Source organism: Bombina bombina, chromosome 11 (assembly GCF_027579735.1).
Source record: "Bombina bombina isolate aBomBom1 chromosome 11, aBomBom1.pri, whole genome shotgun sequence".
NCBI lineage: Eukaryota > Metazoa > Chordata > Amphibia > Anura > Bombinatoridae > Bombina > Bombina bombina.
Window position 1 is genome coordinate 34,989,849 of NC_069509.1, and position 15,551 is coordinate 35,005,399.

The 15,551-nt window shown below is 40.6% G+C and overlaps 1 protein-coding gene across 1 annotated transcript in view; it reads right to left on the reverse strand.

Moving 5' to 3' along the window:
• Positions 1–3,670: 3,670 nt before the first annotated feature.
• The window catches only part of BCL7C (BAF chromatin remodeling complex subunit BCL7C), a 44,636-nt gene continuing 32,755 nt past the window's right edge, over positions 3,671–15,551 (reverse strand). The window contains exon 6 of the mRNA XM_053694726.1: positions 3,671–6,369. Within this exon, the coding sequence (XP_053550701.1) occupies positions 6,265–6,369 (105 nt within the window). The 3' untranslated portion in view covers positions 3,671–6,264. The remainder of the gene's footprint in view (positions 6,370–15,551) is intronic.

Genomic DNA, 15,551 nt, shown 5'->3' on the forward strand with positions numbered 1-15,551 from the left:
AGGCTGAATGAGGCTGTGAAGAGAGAGATATGTGCTGCCGACGCTTGAAGACATAGCTCCAAAACTGGCTGCGGTGAAGTTCTTCTCTACACTGGATGCTTCCAGCGGCTTCTGGCAGAAACCTCTAAATCCACAGTGACGGAAACTGACTACCTTCATTACACCGGTCAGTTGGTTTTGCTTCTGCAGACTCCCTTTCGGGATATCCTCTGCTCCTGAAATCTTTCAAAGAGAGATGAGTTCCCTCCTAAGGGACCACAAAGGCACGGCAGTCATCATGGACGACATTTTAGTGTATGGGTCTACATTGGAAGAAACATGATTAGCAATTAAACTGTGTGCTGCAGACCATTAGAGAGTCCGGGCTGAAATTAAATAAAGAAAAATGCCATTTTAGAAAATCTGAGTTATGTTACTTTGGGCATATCATCAATGGAGATGGCATCAAGCCGGACCCTGATAAAATCCTTGCTATTGAACAGATGAGAAGTCCTTATGATGTATACAAGCTGAGACAAATATTGGGCCTTGTGAATTATGTGGGCACTTTCCTTCCAGCTTTATCCACAGTACTACACCCTATCACAGAGTTGTTGAAGAAGGATGTTGCCTGGGTCTGGGGTCCTTCACAGGAAGAAGCTTTTGTACCAGTCAAGTCCTTGCTGGTGTCTGCCCCAATATTAGGGTTCTACGACCCTTCTAAAAAGAGTGAGGTTAGTGCTGATGCAAGCAATTATGGGCTAGGGGCCGCCCTCCTGCAGCTGAATGAGAACAAACTATAACCCATTGCCTACTGTTCCCGTAAACTGACGGCTGCTGAGTCGAAATACGCCCAAATTGAAAAAGAGTGCCTGGCTGCAGTTTGGGCCTGTGAGCGCTTCCATCGTTACTTAGTGGGTTTAGATAAATAGAGTCCCTCTAATCAACTCCTATGATATTGACAAAACACTCCTAAGATGCCAGAGACTTCTGATGAGGCTGCTCAGGTTCAACGTTCAGGCAGTGCATATGCCGGGGAAACAACTGGTAGTGGCAGATACACTTTCCAGGCTCCCGCTGGCTGCTGCTGAAGTATCTTCAACAGAATCAGATGTGAAAGTGTATGTGGATTCAGTTCTGGCATCCAAATCCATTTCATCAGGGAAGCGAGAGCAAATAAGAAATGAGACACGATTAGATACAGACCTTCAAGAAGTTATTAAGTAACATAAAAGTTGGCCAGAGAGCGGGGAAGCCTGGGTATCTTCAAGTTCTTTCCAGTCAGAGAGGTCACAGCTCATGGAGATGGATGGGTTGGTGCTGTTCCAGGACCGCATTGTTATTCCTGTTAGTATGCAGCAGGAGATGTTAAGCAGGATTCATGATGGCCACTTGGGCATTACAAAGTGCAAAGAAAGGGCAGCTATGGCAGTATGGTGACCTGGGATCAGTTCTGACATTGCAAGCCATGTGTCAAAATGCGCCTTATGCCAGCAACGCCGGCCTACTCAGAGAAGGGAGCCCTTGATTTCTACTCTGCTGCCTGCAGGCCCATGGTAGAAAATAGCTGCTGATTTGTACGAACTGCACAGGAAAAAGTACCTAGTCATGATTGACTACTATTCCAGGTATTTGGAAATTGCACCCTTGAATGAGATCACCAGTCAAGCCGTTATCACTCGTCTCAAGAGCTTGTTCGCCCAGTGGGGCATACTAATGGAGTTAGTGAGTGATAACGGAATGCAGTTTGCATCCATGGAGTTCAGTTCTTTTAGCAGTGAATATGATTTTGTCAATTATACATCAAGTCCACATTACCCAGAGGCCAATTGAATGGCTGAAAGGGCAGTTCAAACAACAAAGTTCATTTTGAAGCAATCTGAGCCATACCTAGATCTGTTGGCCTATAGGGCAACCCCATCCAAGCCACAGGTTTTAGCCTGGCACAGCTGAAGCTAGGACGTCAGATTCACACCACGTTACCCTCTGTGGGTGTCTTCTAGCCAACCAGCTCTGTTCCTCGGAACAAGGTCCTTAGGAGGGATGAAGAGGCAAAAAGGGGTTATTGATTCTTCTACAACAGAAAACACTTTGTGATGCCCTTGCAGGAGCTAAATGTGGGGCAAAATGTCAGAGATATAGTGGATGATGAGAAGAAATGGAAGATGCCTGCTACGGTAATTGGATGCTCTTCAGAACCAAGGTCTTATGTAGTCCTTACTGATGGAGGGACAGTCACACGTCAAAGTAGAAGACATCTTCAGCCAGTACCTGAGATTTTGGGACTGGATGCCTCATAGCCACTGCCGTTGGGATCCCCTGTTTTAAGAGGGGTGCCTTCCCCTCAAGAAGATCACAGCGGGGATACTTCTGTGCTTCCAACAGACTCTCAATCACCTTCTTCTGTATCAGAGGACAGTTCATGTAAAATGACGTCAAGTGGAAAAGTGGTGAAACTTCCAGCCCGATATCGGGATTAGCACTAGTTAGAGCAGTGACAAGAAGAATGGGTAGAATAATCCCATGGTCACTGTGGACTAGGGTAGTCTCCCCCGATGTTCAAGTCAGGATTGTATTTCTTGTTGTTCATATATATTCTCTTTAACTTTTTATTTTTTATACACTAAACAAAACTATTTTTGTATGCTTATTGTATACCTTGTTATGTGTTGTACACTAAAAAAAAAGTATGCTTTGTCCTTCGAAAAAGGGGAAGATGTGATGAGAGTTGGAGTGTGATGTCACCAGATGGGGGCGTGGCTTATAACCGTTATTGTCTATGTCGCAGTTACCAAGTAAGATGTGTTGTACAAGCTGTATACTTCCATGCTCTGCAATAAAATAGCGTTGTACCTTCTATGCTGTGTCCTGCATCTCATGACAACCACAAAAAAGTGAATAATAATAATCATAGAATAAATAATTTTACAATATAGACATTAAAGATCATCTCTTTATGCCCCTCTATCTTTGCTCTTCTCTCTTTCCATGCATCACTCTCGCCCTGTCTTTCCCTGGGTCTCTATCTGTGTCTATGTGTTACTCTCTGACCCATATCAGTCTGTTTTTCACTCACCTGGTAAGTACCACTCTCAGACCTTATCCAAACTTTTAACTACTCTGGTGTTTCTGGTTGTTAAGACAATGATAATGATGATGTATGCATAGACTAATACCAGTTTAAAACGAGTTGCCATGGAAACAAATGAAAGCTGTAACGTTGGAGCCAGAGCCCATGTGACTATAAAAAGTATTTCTCTGCTACTGTTTGAGGTTGCTAAGCAGTCAGAACAGGTTGTGAGAATAATACCAAGGAAGAACAATCTGGGACCTGCACTGAATTAATACTGGCACTAGCACCAGTTTGTGAGCTCAAAATAATACCATCTGTGTCAGTAAAATGCCACCCAGGTGACAACTCTAAACCAAGTACAGACTAAAATGTCCTAAACTTACACAAAGGTTAACAGTTCCTTTTAAGTACTAATGTGCAGTGAAAATCATTTGCATTATGAATTTGCTTGTAAACACATTTGACCCGTGTGTAAGATGGTATAACAGTTTATATGTGTATGTGATATCTTTGTGAAATGTAAAACCGCTAAAGGACTTATCAAGCATCCAGACAGCTCAGGAGATAGAGCACCTCATCCTTTGTTGAAATTTACAGGTTCACAACACCAGACAGTAATCTTTTTGCTTGTTTAATTTTCATGGTTGAGCTCATACAGAAATGACAAAAACACAATTGCAAAAATATTTGTAGCCTAATTAACATAGTTGTCTGTATGCATGGCTTCTATATAAAGAGTGTCTATATATATATTATTTACTAACTTTCGTTCACTAGTCTCCCCAATTCGATTTTCACTCGCCCAGCTAGAGTGGGCAAGTACACATTTTGAATATATATATATATAATATTTATTTTATACAAAAATGAAATGGTAGAACATTTACAATCATGCCAGAGTTTACATTGTCACTGAACTGCAAAAAATAAGGAAATTTCTGGGTTCAGCTGCCTCTTATAAGACATTATCTTCAAAATTGTTCTGTCATGTTTATGAAAGTGTAGAAATTGTAAAAGGAAAATAAATGGATTAGATAGAACACTAAAGTGGTTTAAAATGTCATCCTCCATCCAGTCTCTTTAAGTTTAAGCTTGACTTTACTTATTGCTCATTGGCTGATGACAAAAAAAGCATTTAAAATATTTTTAATGGGCAAGAAAAACTTTTGAATATCATGATCATTTAATAAAAGATGTCATCCTTAGCTCTGTGTTCCACAGCCACCCATACAAATATGAAACCTGTTTGTCTAAAGGGGAGCTCTTGGGTAAGACGGTAGAGTCAGACTTCTAGTAGTATTAGGGGTACGTAGAGGTTTAGAGGGTATGAAAATCAAAATGTAACTTCCATGATTCAGATAGAGCATGGAAAATTATGTTATAAAATGTACTTTGTCCTCTTGATATCCTTTGTCAAAGAGCATACCTAGGTAGGCTTAGCAGCAGCAATGCCTATGGAGAGCTAACTGCTGATTGCCTATTTGTCATAGGATCATGAGATTTGTTAATCTAGCTCCCAGTAGTGCATTGCTACTTTTGAACTGACTTTAAAGGGACATTATACACTAGATTTTTCTTTTCATAAATGTTTTGTATATGATTCATTTATATAGCCCCCCTGGGAGTGTTTTTGTTACAATAGTTTTGCTTAAATAACATTGTGCTGATTGCCAGACTCTTAAACACGCCCTAAAGTTTTAGATGTAGACTGTTGTATACAGACTTCAGATTGCTTCTGTTTGTATAATGGGTCTTTTCATATGGAGGGGAGGGGGTAAGTTCTGCTCTCAGCCCCTTTCAGTGGGTGTCCCGGCCTAACCACATCAACAGTGCTAAATTGGGAGCTTCTAGTACGTTTTTAAAAGGTTTTATACTGGATTTTTATATTAGTATCTGTGCATATTCTTCATAGTAGTGCCTATAACATGCAGTTATACTGTCCCTTTAACTATGTGTTTAATCTCTTTTCTAGTAATATTTAAGCAATAGTGCAATTAGTGCTCTAACACATAATGGAATTTCTTTAGGTCCCTTAAATGTCCTTTGCAACGGCTGAAACCAGATATTTCCCTGTTTCTTTTAACTTCAACTCTGGCATAAAAGACATTTTTATGCTGTGAAATAAATATATTTAATTTTAAAATATTTATCAATATATGTTACACCAAAGCCTTTAAACAAAAAATATGTCCAGCAGTCGAGTTTAAACCCACTCCAGACAAAGATCAGCTAAAACAAAATAGTCCAGTACTTCAACAATGTCAGTGTGGAGATACTGTCTGATCAAAACAAAATGGCTTCCAAGTTGTCAACAAAATGGCAGCATCCAAAGGCACAATGGCAAGATATTCAAGCCTTGTGATAACAACCATCCAAGACCATGCAAAGATTTAAGTGCTACGGGAGTCCTTTTTAGTATGTGTTGCAGGGGGATAAGAAGCCAATGGCAGAGACCAAAACAGATAAAACGCAACACACTCAATTAAACAATCAATTATCTATTTTATCCATGTTACTGTTCAGAGCTATATAAATTCTTATATTAGAGATAACGTTTTTATTTGTTAAATGAGTTCCTCTGGGTAAATGTTTGGCACTTGCAAGCTTTAAGGGCCTTGTAAACCAATCACATGTTTTCTTGAAAGCTTTTTGATGTGTATCATGTTATGATTTTTGCCTCTTCTTTAACCTTTTAACGCCGTTAGGTCGTTGTATTCCGTCTGAATTTTGCTGGGCTTTAGTGCCGAAGGACGGAATACAATGTCCAAACCGCTTGGCTTTCCTGAAGTCACTGGCACTTCCCTGATGGGATCTCGGTCTAGAGGGCATGTCTAGCATCATAGGGATGCCCCTTGATGCGATATCATCATTGAAATCTGGTGATCACATGCATGATTGCGAGATTTCAATTTGTTTACATCGGAACAGTTGTTCCGATGTAGACACGTTAACCCTGGCACGAAAGGGTTAATTGTATTTATATATTTTTATATAAAGCTATAATTAAGTTTGTGCTGTTAAACAGCCCACTCTGTTTATATGTTTTAAACTTCCTGTAATTTTGCACTATAAAAATTAGAAGCAAAAAAAATATGGTTGCGCCAGTTGTGACACAATATTAGTTATGTGTATTGTGCAACGTAAACGTGAGCTATAAAAGCACAATACAAGGGAGAAATGTAGATAGACCAGCAGCCGTTTGTAAGGAGGTCTCAGTTTCCTGTTGTAGATCTGTCCACGCAGAATCTCTTTAGCGGTGGAGCGTCTAGCGAATCTTCCTCTGCTAAACGAGGGAACATGGGAACTGAACAGGGAGCCTGTGGGGAGGAGGATAAAAACAGCATTAAACATTCACTTTGGGTTTGTTTTTAAATAAAAAGAAGCTTTAAAGGAACACTGAACCCAAAAAAATTCTTTCGTGATTCAGATAGAGCAGCAATTTTAAGCAACTTTCTAATTTACTCCTATTATCAATTTTTATTCATTCTCTTGCTATCTTTATATGAAAAGGAAGGCATCTAAGCTTTTTTCTTGGTTGAGTACTCTGGACAGCAGTTTTTGATTGATGGATGAATTTATCCACCAATCAGCAAGGACAACCTAGGTTGTTCCCCAAAAATGGGTCGGCATCTAAACTTACATTCTTGCATTTCAAATAAAGATACCAAGAGAATAAAGAACATTTGATAATAGGAGTAAATTAGAAAGTTGCTTAAAATTTCATGATCTATCTGAATCACAAAAGAAAAAATGTGGGTTCAGTATCCCTTTAAGGATTTAAACACCGTGTAATTAGAATAATTTTCTACAGTCTTGCAATATATTAACATACTATGTGAATGTGACATTTTTGGATTGAATTAACACCTTGTTTGCTGCAATAGTATTTCAGTAGACAAACTCTTCCCACCAAATGCCTTCTTTGGAGGAGCCAGTAAGGATTTGTTATTGGAGCAGTCATAGCTAGACACAGTCACTATAGCAAAGCTGCATTGCTTTGCAGTTTATCTTATCAGCTCTACTGAGGCCAATTTGGTACAAATATGTGTCAGTGTTAGCCTCTACTACCACTGCCAGTTGCAAAAACTCACAATTTTTAGAGTTAAATTACAAAAAAGGGGACAAAGTAAATAATGAAAGTATATGTTACAGTCCCAAAGTCTTTACTTTACAGCAAAAGGGACAGGAAACCCCAAATTTTCATGATTTGGACACAACATACAATTTTAAACAACTTTCCAATTTACTTTCACTATCAAATTTGTTTTGTTCTCTTGTTATCCTTTGCTAAAGTTACAGCAGTGCACGACTGGCGGCAAGGTGAACACATCTAGTCAGCCAATCACAAAATGCAAATGTGTGCAGGCACCAATCAGCTGCCAGCTCTCACTTGTGCAGGATATGTGTGTATTATTTTTTAACAAGGGATACCAAGAGAAAAAGGCACATTTAAACATAGAAGGGAATTTAAAAGTGTATTTAAATTACTTGCTCGATCTGAATCATACAAATTTAATTTTGACTTTCCTATCCCTTTAATCTTCATTCTGCACAAATATTTTAATTAGTGCTCTTTTAAATACATGATATAATTTTGAGTTTAATATTAATTTAAAGGATGTTACATAAATATAACTTGTGTTTTATTTTGTTAGACTAAAAAGTAATAACTGTAAGCAAACAAATCATGCATTAGTCTTAGTGGCACATAGGTGGCAGTCACACAGCAGCTAAACACATAACTGGCCTAGCTAGCTGAATGTGGCCCTCACAGGCTTCTCCTCATCATCATCTCCTCACAGCAGGTAAGAGTTCCCCTTTTTACCCCAGAATATAAAGTACTTATCTTATATACAATAAAACAATGTCCCCTCCTCCCTGTCCTTTAAGGGACATAAAAGGGATACAGATTGAAAATTCTACATAACCACAAAATGCAATATTTGTTGTCATAAACTGAGCTTAATGGCTCCTCACCTATAAATTAGTCCCCATGTCTGTTTCCGCAAGCTGATAGGGTGCTTTGCCCGTATTTGGGGTCAGTGTGGTTGTATTAGTCACCTGCATCTATCTTTGCACAAGTGTTTACTAATATGGCCCCGCCCCCTGGGAGCAAGGCTTTGTCAAACATTGTGGGCCACAAAATTTGGTACAAAATATTTGGTAGAAATGTAGATTTTAAACAAGAAAACGCCTGTTATGTGTCTTGAAATCTCTCTACTTATTTGAAACACTGTTGCTGTCTAATTTTAGGGGGAAATGTACAGAACAGCCCATATGAGTGCTCTAGGTACGTGTGATGCTGGTTGCCTATCTCTGCATTAGCTTTATCTATGGACTACATTCCTTAAAGGAACATGAAACTCAACATTTTTCATTATTTATACAGAGCATGCAATTTTAAACAACTTTTCAATTTAATTTGGTTATCTGCTTTGCTTCATTCTCTTAATAACCTTTGTTGAAAAGCATACTGTAACGGTACCAACCGGATACCAAGGGTTACCACCAGGGAACAATGTCCTACATAGGGAATCAGCAGTTCACAACCCAGCCAGTTGTCAGGTTTAAACAGAATGAATTTTATTAAGGCTCATATGCCCAGTATTTATGCAGGTCTGACCCCCCCCAGAAGGGGGGTTGAAAGAATGTTGTACATTAGATGGAGGGAACACGCCCTTTTACATGATACAATAGAATACCTTGCTCAAGCTGATAACAATTTAAACACAGACACACACTTGGCTTTCCTTATCATCTAGGGTCTGCTCTCTGAGGTTGATTAAACAATGGACTGTGTATCAATAACATTAATGACAGTGCACCATAGCTGAGGCTAAAGCTGAACACAGTTAACTCTTTCAGTGCTGACAGAAGGGTCTGTCACATCTACATAGCACAATATACAGCCTATAGACAACCTTTCTCACGTTATAGTCCAGAAGTGGCTAGGTTTGCCACAATGCTCCCCCAGAACCAAGCCGGCATACACAGTCTGATCCCAACGGATCGGCTTGGGGATGTCCGGGGCAACAACTTTCGGCTCAAGTAAGCTATGGGGTGTTCTCCACCATCTGCTCCAACTTGGCTCAGTACTGCCCCCACCCCAAACATGGAAGCGTCTCTTCCCGGAGGGACTGGGCTTGGGTAGTCACAGGGTTAACATCAGCGGGATCCATGGGAGCATAGGCAGAAACAAGGGGGGCCAAGTCATTTCCAAGGAGAACATCAGCAGGTAAGTCCTTCTTGACCCCCACATTCACAAGTCTAGCGCCCACTCCCCAATCCAAATGTACCCTGGCAACAGGTAGGCGGAACACAGTGCCCCCTGCTACCCTCACAGCCACAGTGTCTCCAGTGTGCTGTTTCTCAGGCACCAAGTTCTCTTGAAGCAAGGTCATGGTAGCACCAGTATCCCGTAGACAACTGACCTCCTTCCCATTCACTTTAACCCGTTGCCGGTTATTCCGGTGGGCAGCTTGCACGGGGTCTGCTTCATGTAGGCTGCCCCAGCATTCTGGCGCCTCTACGTAGCGGGCCACAGGCTGAGGATTATGTGGGATTCCGCCAGCGGGTCTTCTCCAGGACTGTGCTTGATTCGCTGCGTTTAGGGGACACTCTGGTCTTTTGTGCCCTAGTTGCTTACATCCAAAGCACCGAATAGGTTGTGAGTAGCCCCGCGAATTGAACCGGGCTCTCTGAGGGTAGTTCGTGGCCGGAGGCCGTGTGGTATAGCGGTGCGCCGGGGGTTGGTAACTGGCAGCTGCTGGGGTGACTGGGGGTCTGTACTCCACTCTAGCAGTGGGCAATCGGTATACTGCTCCCCCTGCCCCTCGTACTGCCACGGATCCGCCAGTGGGTGCTGTATCCGGCACCAAATGGGGAGCTATCAGGGTTAAAGTAGCTCCCGAATCCCGAAGTCCCTGGACCGACATCACCTCATGCAGAATTCCCAGGGGTTCCTCGGCTTGGGTGCTCAACACCTCATGAGCGGCTGGCTCCGTTTGGTAATGGTGAGCAGCCGCCCTTGGGGCCAGGTTCTGTCTGACCTGGTTCCAAGCTTGTCTGCTCCGATTTTGGGTGCACTCACGTGCCATATGTCCCCACTGCTTGCAGGTGTGGCATTGTATATTAGCCCGTCCGTTGTTAGGCTGTAGTCCATGGCGCCTCCTGGCATCAAAATGCTGGTCTGCTAATCTGGCTGCTTCGGTTAAGGTGAGGGGTTTTCGATCTCTCACCCATTCTTGGGCTTCTGGGGACAAGCCGTTAAAGAATTGCTCCAACAGCATCAGTTGTCGCAATTCTTCCATGGTGGTAGCTTGGCTGGCCTGTATCCACCCCTGAGATGCTTGATCCAGCTTGTGGGCCCACTCTGCATGGGAATCTCTTTCTGGCTTGCGCAGGCCTCTAAACTTGCGCCGGTATGCCTCTGAGGTAATGGCATATCTTTCCAAGATCGCTCTCTTCACTTTAGCGTAATCCTTGCTGTCCTCCCTGGGTACAGCGCGATACGCTTCCGCTGCCCTACCGGCTAGCTTGCCTGCTAGCACCGGCACCCATACGGACTGCTCCAAATCATGTAACTCGCACAGTCTCTCAAAATCCTGTAAATACCCATCAATCTCATCCTTCTCCTCACAAAACATTTTAAATGCATGGTATGGGATTTTGGGTCTTACTGGGTTGCTGAGTGCGTCCAAAATGGATTCTGCTCGGGAGGATGCATTCCGCGGACTGTGTGCCATCACGTACTCCTGCACATCTGCCATTACCACGGATAGCATATCCCGTGGTACAGGTTGGGGTAAAAATTCCAGCCTGGTCCTCATTTCCCTCTGGTATAGGGTCTCCTCCATGGCTGCTGGAGGCGTAGCGCTGCGAGCTCTGTCTCCCTCCATCAGCTCAGCAATTAATATAGCCTTGGGTTTGCTGCTGCCTATCTTTCCCCTGGCTTCTAGCAGTTCCTTTTACGTTTGTCTCTTTAGCTTAGAATAATCCATCTCCATTCACTTCGGTCCCTGGTACTCCTTCCATCTTAGTCAGTATTGTAGTAATCCCCCTCTTCCTGAGGTTACTGGCTTGTGTAGTTGCTCTTCTGGGCGATAAGGTTTATTCCGTCGCTTGCCACCAATTGTAACGGTACCAACCGGATACCAAGGGTTACCACCAGGGAACAATGTCCTACATAGGGAATCAGCAGTTCACAACCCAGCCAGTTGTCAGGTTTAAACAGAATGAATTTTATTAAGGCTCATATGCCCAGTATTTATGCAGGTCTGACCCCCCCCAGAAGGGGGGTTGAAAGAATGTTGTACATTAGATGGAGGGAACACGCCCTTTTACATGATACAATAGAATACCTTGCTCAAGCTGATAACAATTTAAACACAGACACACACTTGGCTTTCCTTATCATCTAGGGTCTGCTCTCTGAGGTTGATTAAACAATGGACTGTGTATCAATAACATTAATGACAGTGCACCATAGCTGAGGCTAAAGCTGAACACAGTTAACTCTTTCAGTGCTGACAGAAGGGTCTGTCACATCTACATAGCACAATATACAGCCTATAGACAACCTTTCTCACGTTATAGTCCAGAAGTGGCTAGGTTTGCCACACATACTGGGGTATGCTCAAGAGCAATACCAAAAAACAGTTGAGGGATAGAAAAATGTAGAGAATATTTGTTCAATCAGCTTTTTTATTATGCATTCATTTGCTAGCTTGCTGAACAACAGAGGCTAATTGTAACAATTGTTATGAAAAATGCAACAAATGTTGCACAGCAGAAAGAAAAATAGCCCTACTCTAGTTTAGACAATTAATACAAAAGTATAGAATTGGAAACATTCCAAACATTCAAATCAAAATAACTTTATTTAAAGGGACTCTAAACCCAAATACAGGTAGCCCTCAGTTTACGCCGGGGTTAGGTTCCAGAAGGAATGGTTGTAAATCGAAACCATTGTAAATTGAAACCCAGTTTATAATGTAAGTCAATGGGAAGTGAGGGACTTAGGTTCCAGGTCCCTCTCAAAATTGTCATAAGTAACACCTAATACATTATTTTTATAGCTTTGAAATGAAGATTTTAAATGCTAAACAGCATTATAAACCTAATAAAATAATCACACAACACAGACTTCACTTGCATTTTTCTGCAAACAGTTCTTTCTATGCATTCCAATCTGGACTGATTTATAGACAGGAAGATCTTGTTCCTTTGAAATCTGCTTGATAGCTCAGGTCTGGTTAAACTGATTAAATTCAGCTTGCTTGGCTTTGCTGCAACACAAGCGGACAGCTCCACCTACTGGCTATTTTAATAAATGCACTGCTTCTCAATGCTTTTTAATAGCAGTCACATGACTGGGAAAAAAGGTTGTTATTCTGAAACGGTGTAAATTGAACCGTTGTAAAACGAGGGCCACCTGTAGTTTCTTTCACGATTCAGATAGAGCATGCAATTTTAAGCAACTTTCTAATTTACTCCTATTATCAATTTTTCTTCATTCTCTTGCTATCTTTATTTGAAAAAGAAGGCATCTAAGCTACGGAGCCAGACACTTTTTTGGTTTAGAACTCTCTACAACACTTGTTTATTGGTGGGTGAATTTATCCAACCCAAGTTGTTCAACAAAAATGGACCGGCATCTAAACTTACATTCTTGTTTTTTAAATAAAGATACCAAGAGAATGAAGAAAATCATTTGATTATAGGAGTAAATTAGAAAGTTGCTTAAAATTGCTGCTCTAGCTGAATCACTAAAGAAAAATTTTGGCTCAGTGTCCCTTTAAGAAATAATCATAAACAAACAGTCATAATTGCGTACACTTGCGCACACACAAGTTAAAAAAGCTTAAACCCAGGTTGATACGTGGGGTTTATCTCCACTGATCTAATCAAATAAGGAGTCAGATCTAGAATTGTAGCTAAAGCCAAGTGGCGAAACAGCTAATGCTAATACCCAAAATAAATAGGTTAAATAGTGCATAGCAAAACCACTGCATTATAGCTTAGCTAATAAAAAGCTCCTTCTATAGCGGGAACTTGCTTACTTTTATTCTGACTACTAAAGTAAAGTAAATGACCATAACAGTGGGGGAGACCAGATATAATTATTATTGCATCCTGGTAACGCTGCATAAAAAGAGGGATTATGCCCACAGTGAAAGTGCCCCTAACGCGTGTTTCACAAACGCTTCCTCAGAGTAGGCTCAAGAGCAGCAGTGCATTTACTGGGAGCTATCTGCTGATTGGTGGATGCACATATATGCCTCTTGTTATTGGCTAGTGTGATATACTCATCTAGCTCAGAGCAGTGCATTGCTGCTCCTTCAACCAAACGATACTAAGAGAACAAAGCAATGTTGATAATAGAAGTTACATTGGAAATTTTTAAATTTGTTTGCTCTAATTGAATTATAAAAAAAACTGGGTTTCATATTTCCTCTTCTTTACAAGTAAAATAAAAATAAAATATACAGGGCAAGACGTTTAAGCTTAAAGGGACACTTTTCTTTCATGATTCAGATACAGCAGCAATTTTAAGCAACTTTCTAATTTACATTTAGCCAATCAGCAAGCGCAACCCAGGTGCTGAACCAATAACCAGCCAGCTCCTAAAGCTTACATTCTTGCTTTTCAAATAAAAATAGCAGGTGAACAAAGAAACATTGATTATTGGAGTAAATTAAAAAGTTGCTGCTCCTACTGAATCATGAATGAAACAATGGGGGTTTAGTGTCCCTTTAAAATGGATATTGAAAACAATCAACACTTTAATGGTGCTCCTCATAGGTCTGAATGTAAATGATATTCTGAAATCAAATCTTATACAACGTGTGTTCTAAAAAGTGCTATTTGTTTTGTGGAAACCCTTTAACTGGAGAAGGAATATCAGAAAGAGACGCTACCCTATCCTCAGTATGAAGTCTCTGCACTTCCTAGGGTATAGTTCCCAGCCTATTCACTAAGAACTGGTGATCTAGTAAATTGGCGCAATCAGCAGGATAGCCTTCATTAAAGCTAATTTCATTCATTACTTATGGGAATGGCCCAAAATTCAAACGTTTTGGATCAAAATGAACTTTTGGACTAAAGTGATATGAAATGTGATTTTAAACAGCGTTCTTATTTACTTCTAATATCACTTTTTCTTTGTTTCCTTGGTATCTTTTGTTGAAAAGCAGAGACGTATGCGTGGGAGCCGGACCATTTTTGGAGCACTATATGGCAGCAGTTTTGCAAGAATGTTACCCATTTGCAAGAGCACTAGAGGGCAGCGCTATTTAATGTCATATAGTGCTACAGACAACTACCTAGGTATCTCTTCAACAAAGAAAATCATGAGAACAAAGCAAATTTGTTAAAAGAAGTAAATTGAAAACATTTTTAAAATTGTATGCTCTGTCTGAATCACAAAATAACTTTTGGGCTTCGTATCCCTTTATTAAATTAGAAACAAAGGGCAATATAAATTGTTTTTCTCATTGCAGAGTTCCTGCAGGCCTCTTTTGCATGTAAGACTGCCATCTAGGGGAAGTTTAGAGTAATGAATGCTTATTTCAAATTCACAAAAGCTACTTTGCTATGTATTTCTAATGATCTCATTTGCTTCAGTTTCTTGGTGTCCTTTGTTGGAAAGCAAATCTAGCTCAGAGGCAGCAATGCACTAACGGGACCTATCATATACACATATGCCTCTTGTCATTAGCTCACTAAATGTGTGTTCAGCTAGCTCCAAGTAGTGCGTTGATGCTCTAGAGCTGTTCTTTACTATGTGCATAACCCATGTGCTTTGTTATTCACAAGCAATAATGCATAGCTCCCAGTAGTGCATTTCGGCTCCTGAGCCTACACATCAGCAAAGGATACCAAGAGAATGAAGCAAATTTGATGATTGATGTAAACTGGAAAGTTTTTTAATGTTGCATTTTACTTTATCTGAATCATGAATGTTTAATTTTAACTTTACTGTCCCTTTAAGGGATTTAATAAAGCTGAGGAGGAAATTATTTTTTATGTTAAAAAACAGTGATTTGTAGAAGGGAATAGCATGTTCTGTAGTCATTTGTATCAGCAGAAGAGATATGTACATATGCTTCCCAGGAATGAAAGAATTGCTTAGATTTGTCTCCAGAGCATTAAAGGGACGTAGAGCTAAGTAGTATCATTGTGTAGACATTTGTGCACAGCTGCAGACAAACTTTCACAGACTAAACCATTGGTTTTCAAAGCTGTCCTCAGTCCTCCCCAACAAAACATAATTTATGTAAGAACTTACCTGATAAATTCATTTCTTTCATATTAGCAAGAGTCCATGAGCTAGTGACGTATGGGATATACATTCCTACCAGGAGGGGCAAAGTTTCCCAAACCTTAAAATGCCTATAAATACACCCCTCACCACACCCACAATTCAGTTTAACGAATAGCCAAGAAGTGGGGTGATAAGAAAAAAGTGCGAAAGCATATAAAATAAGGAATTGGAATA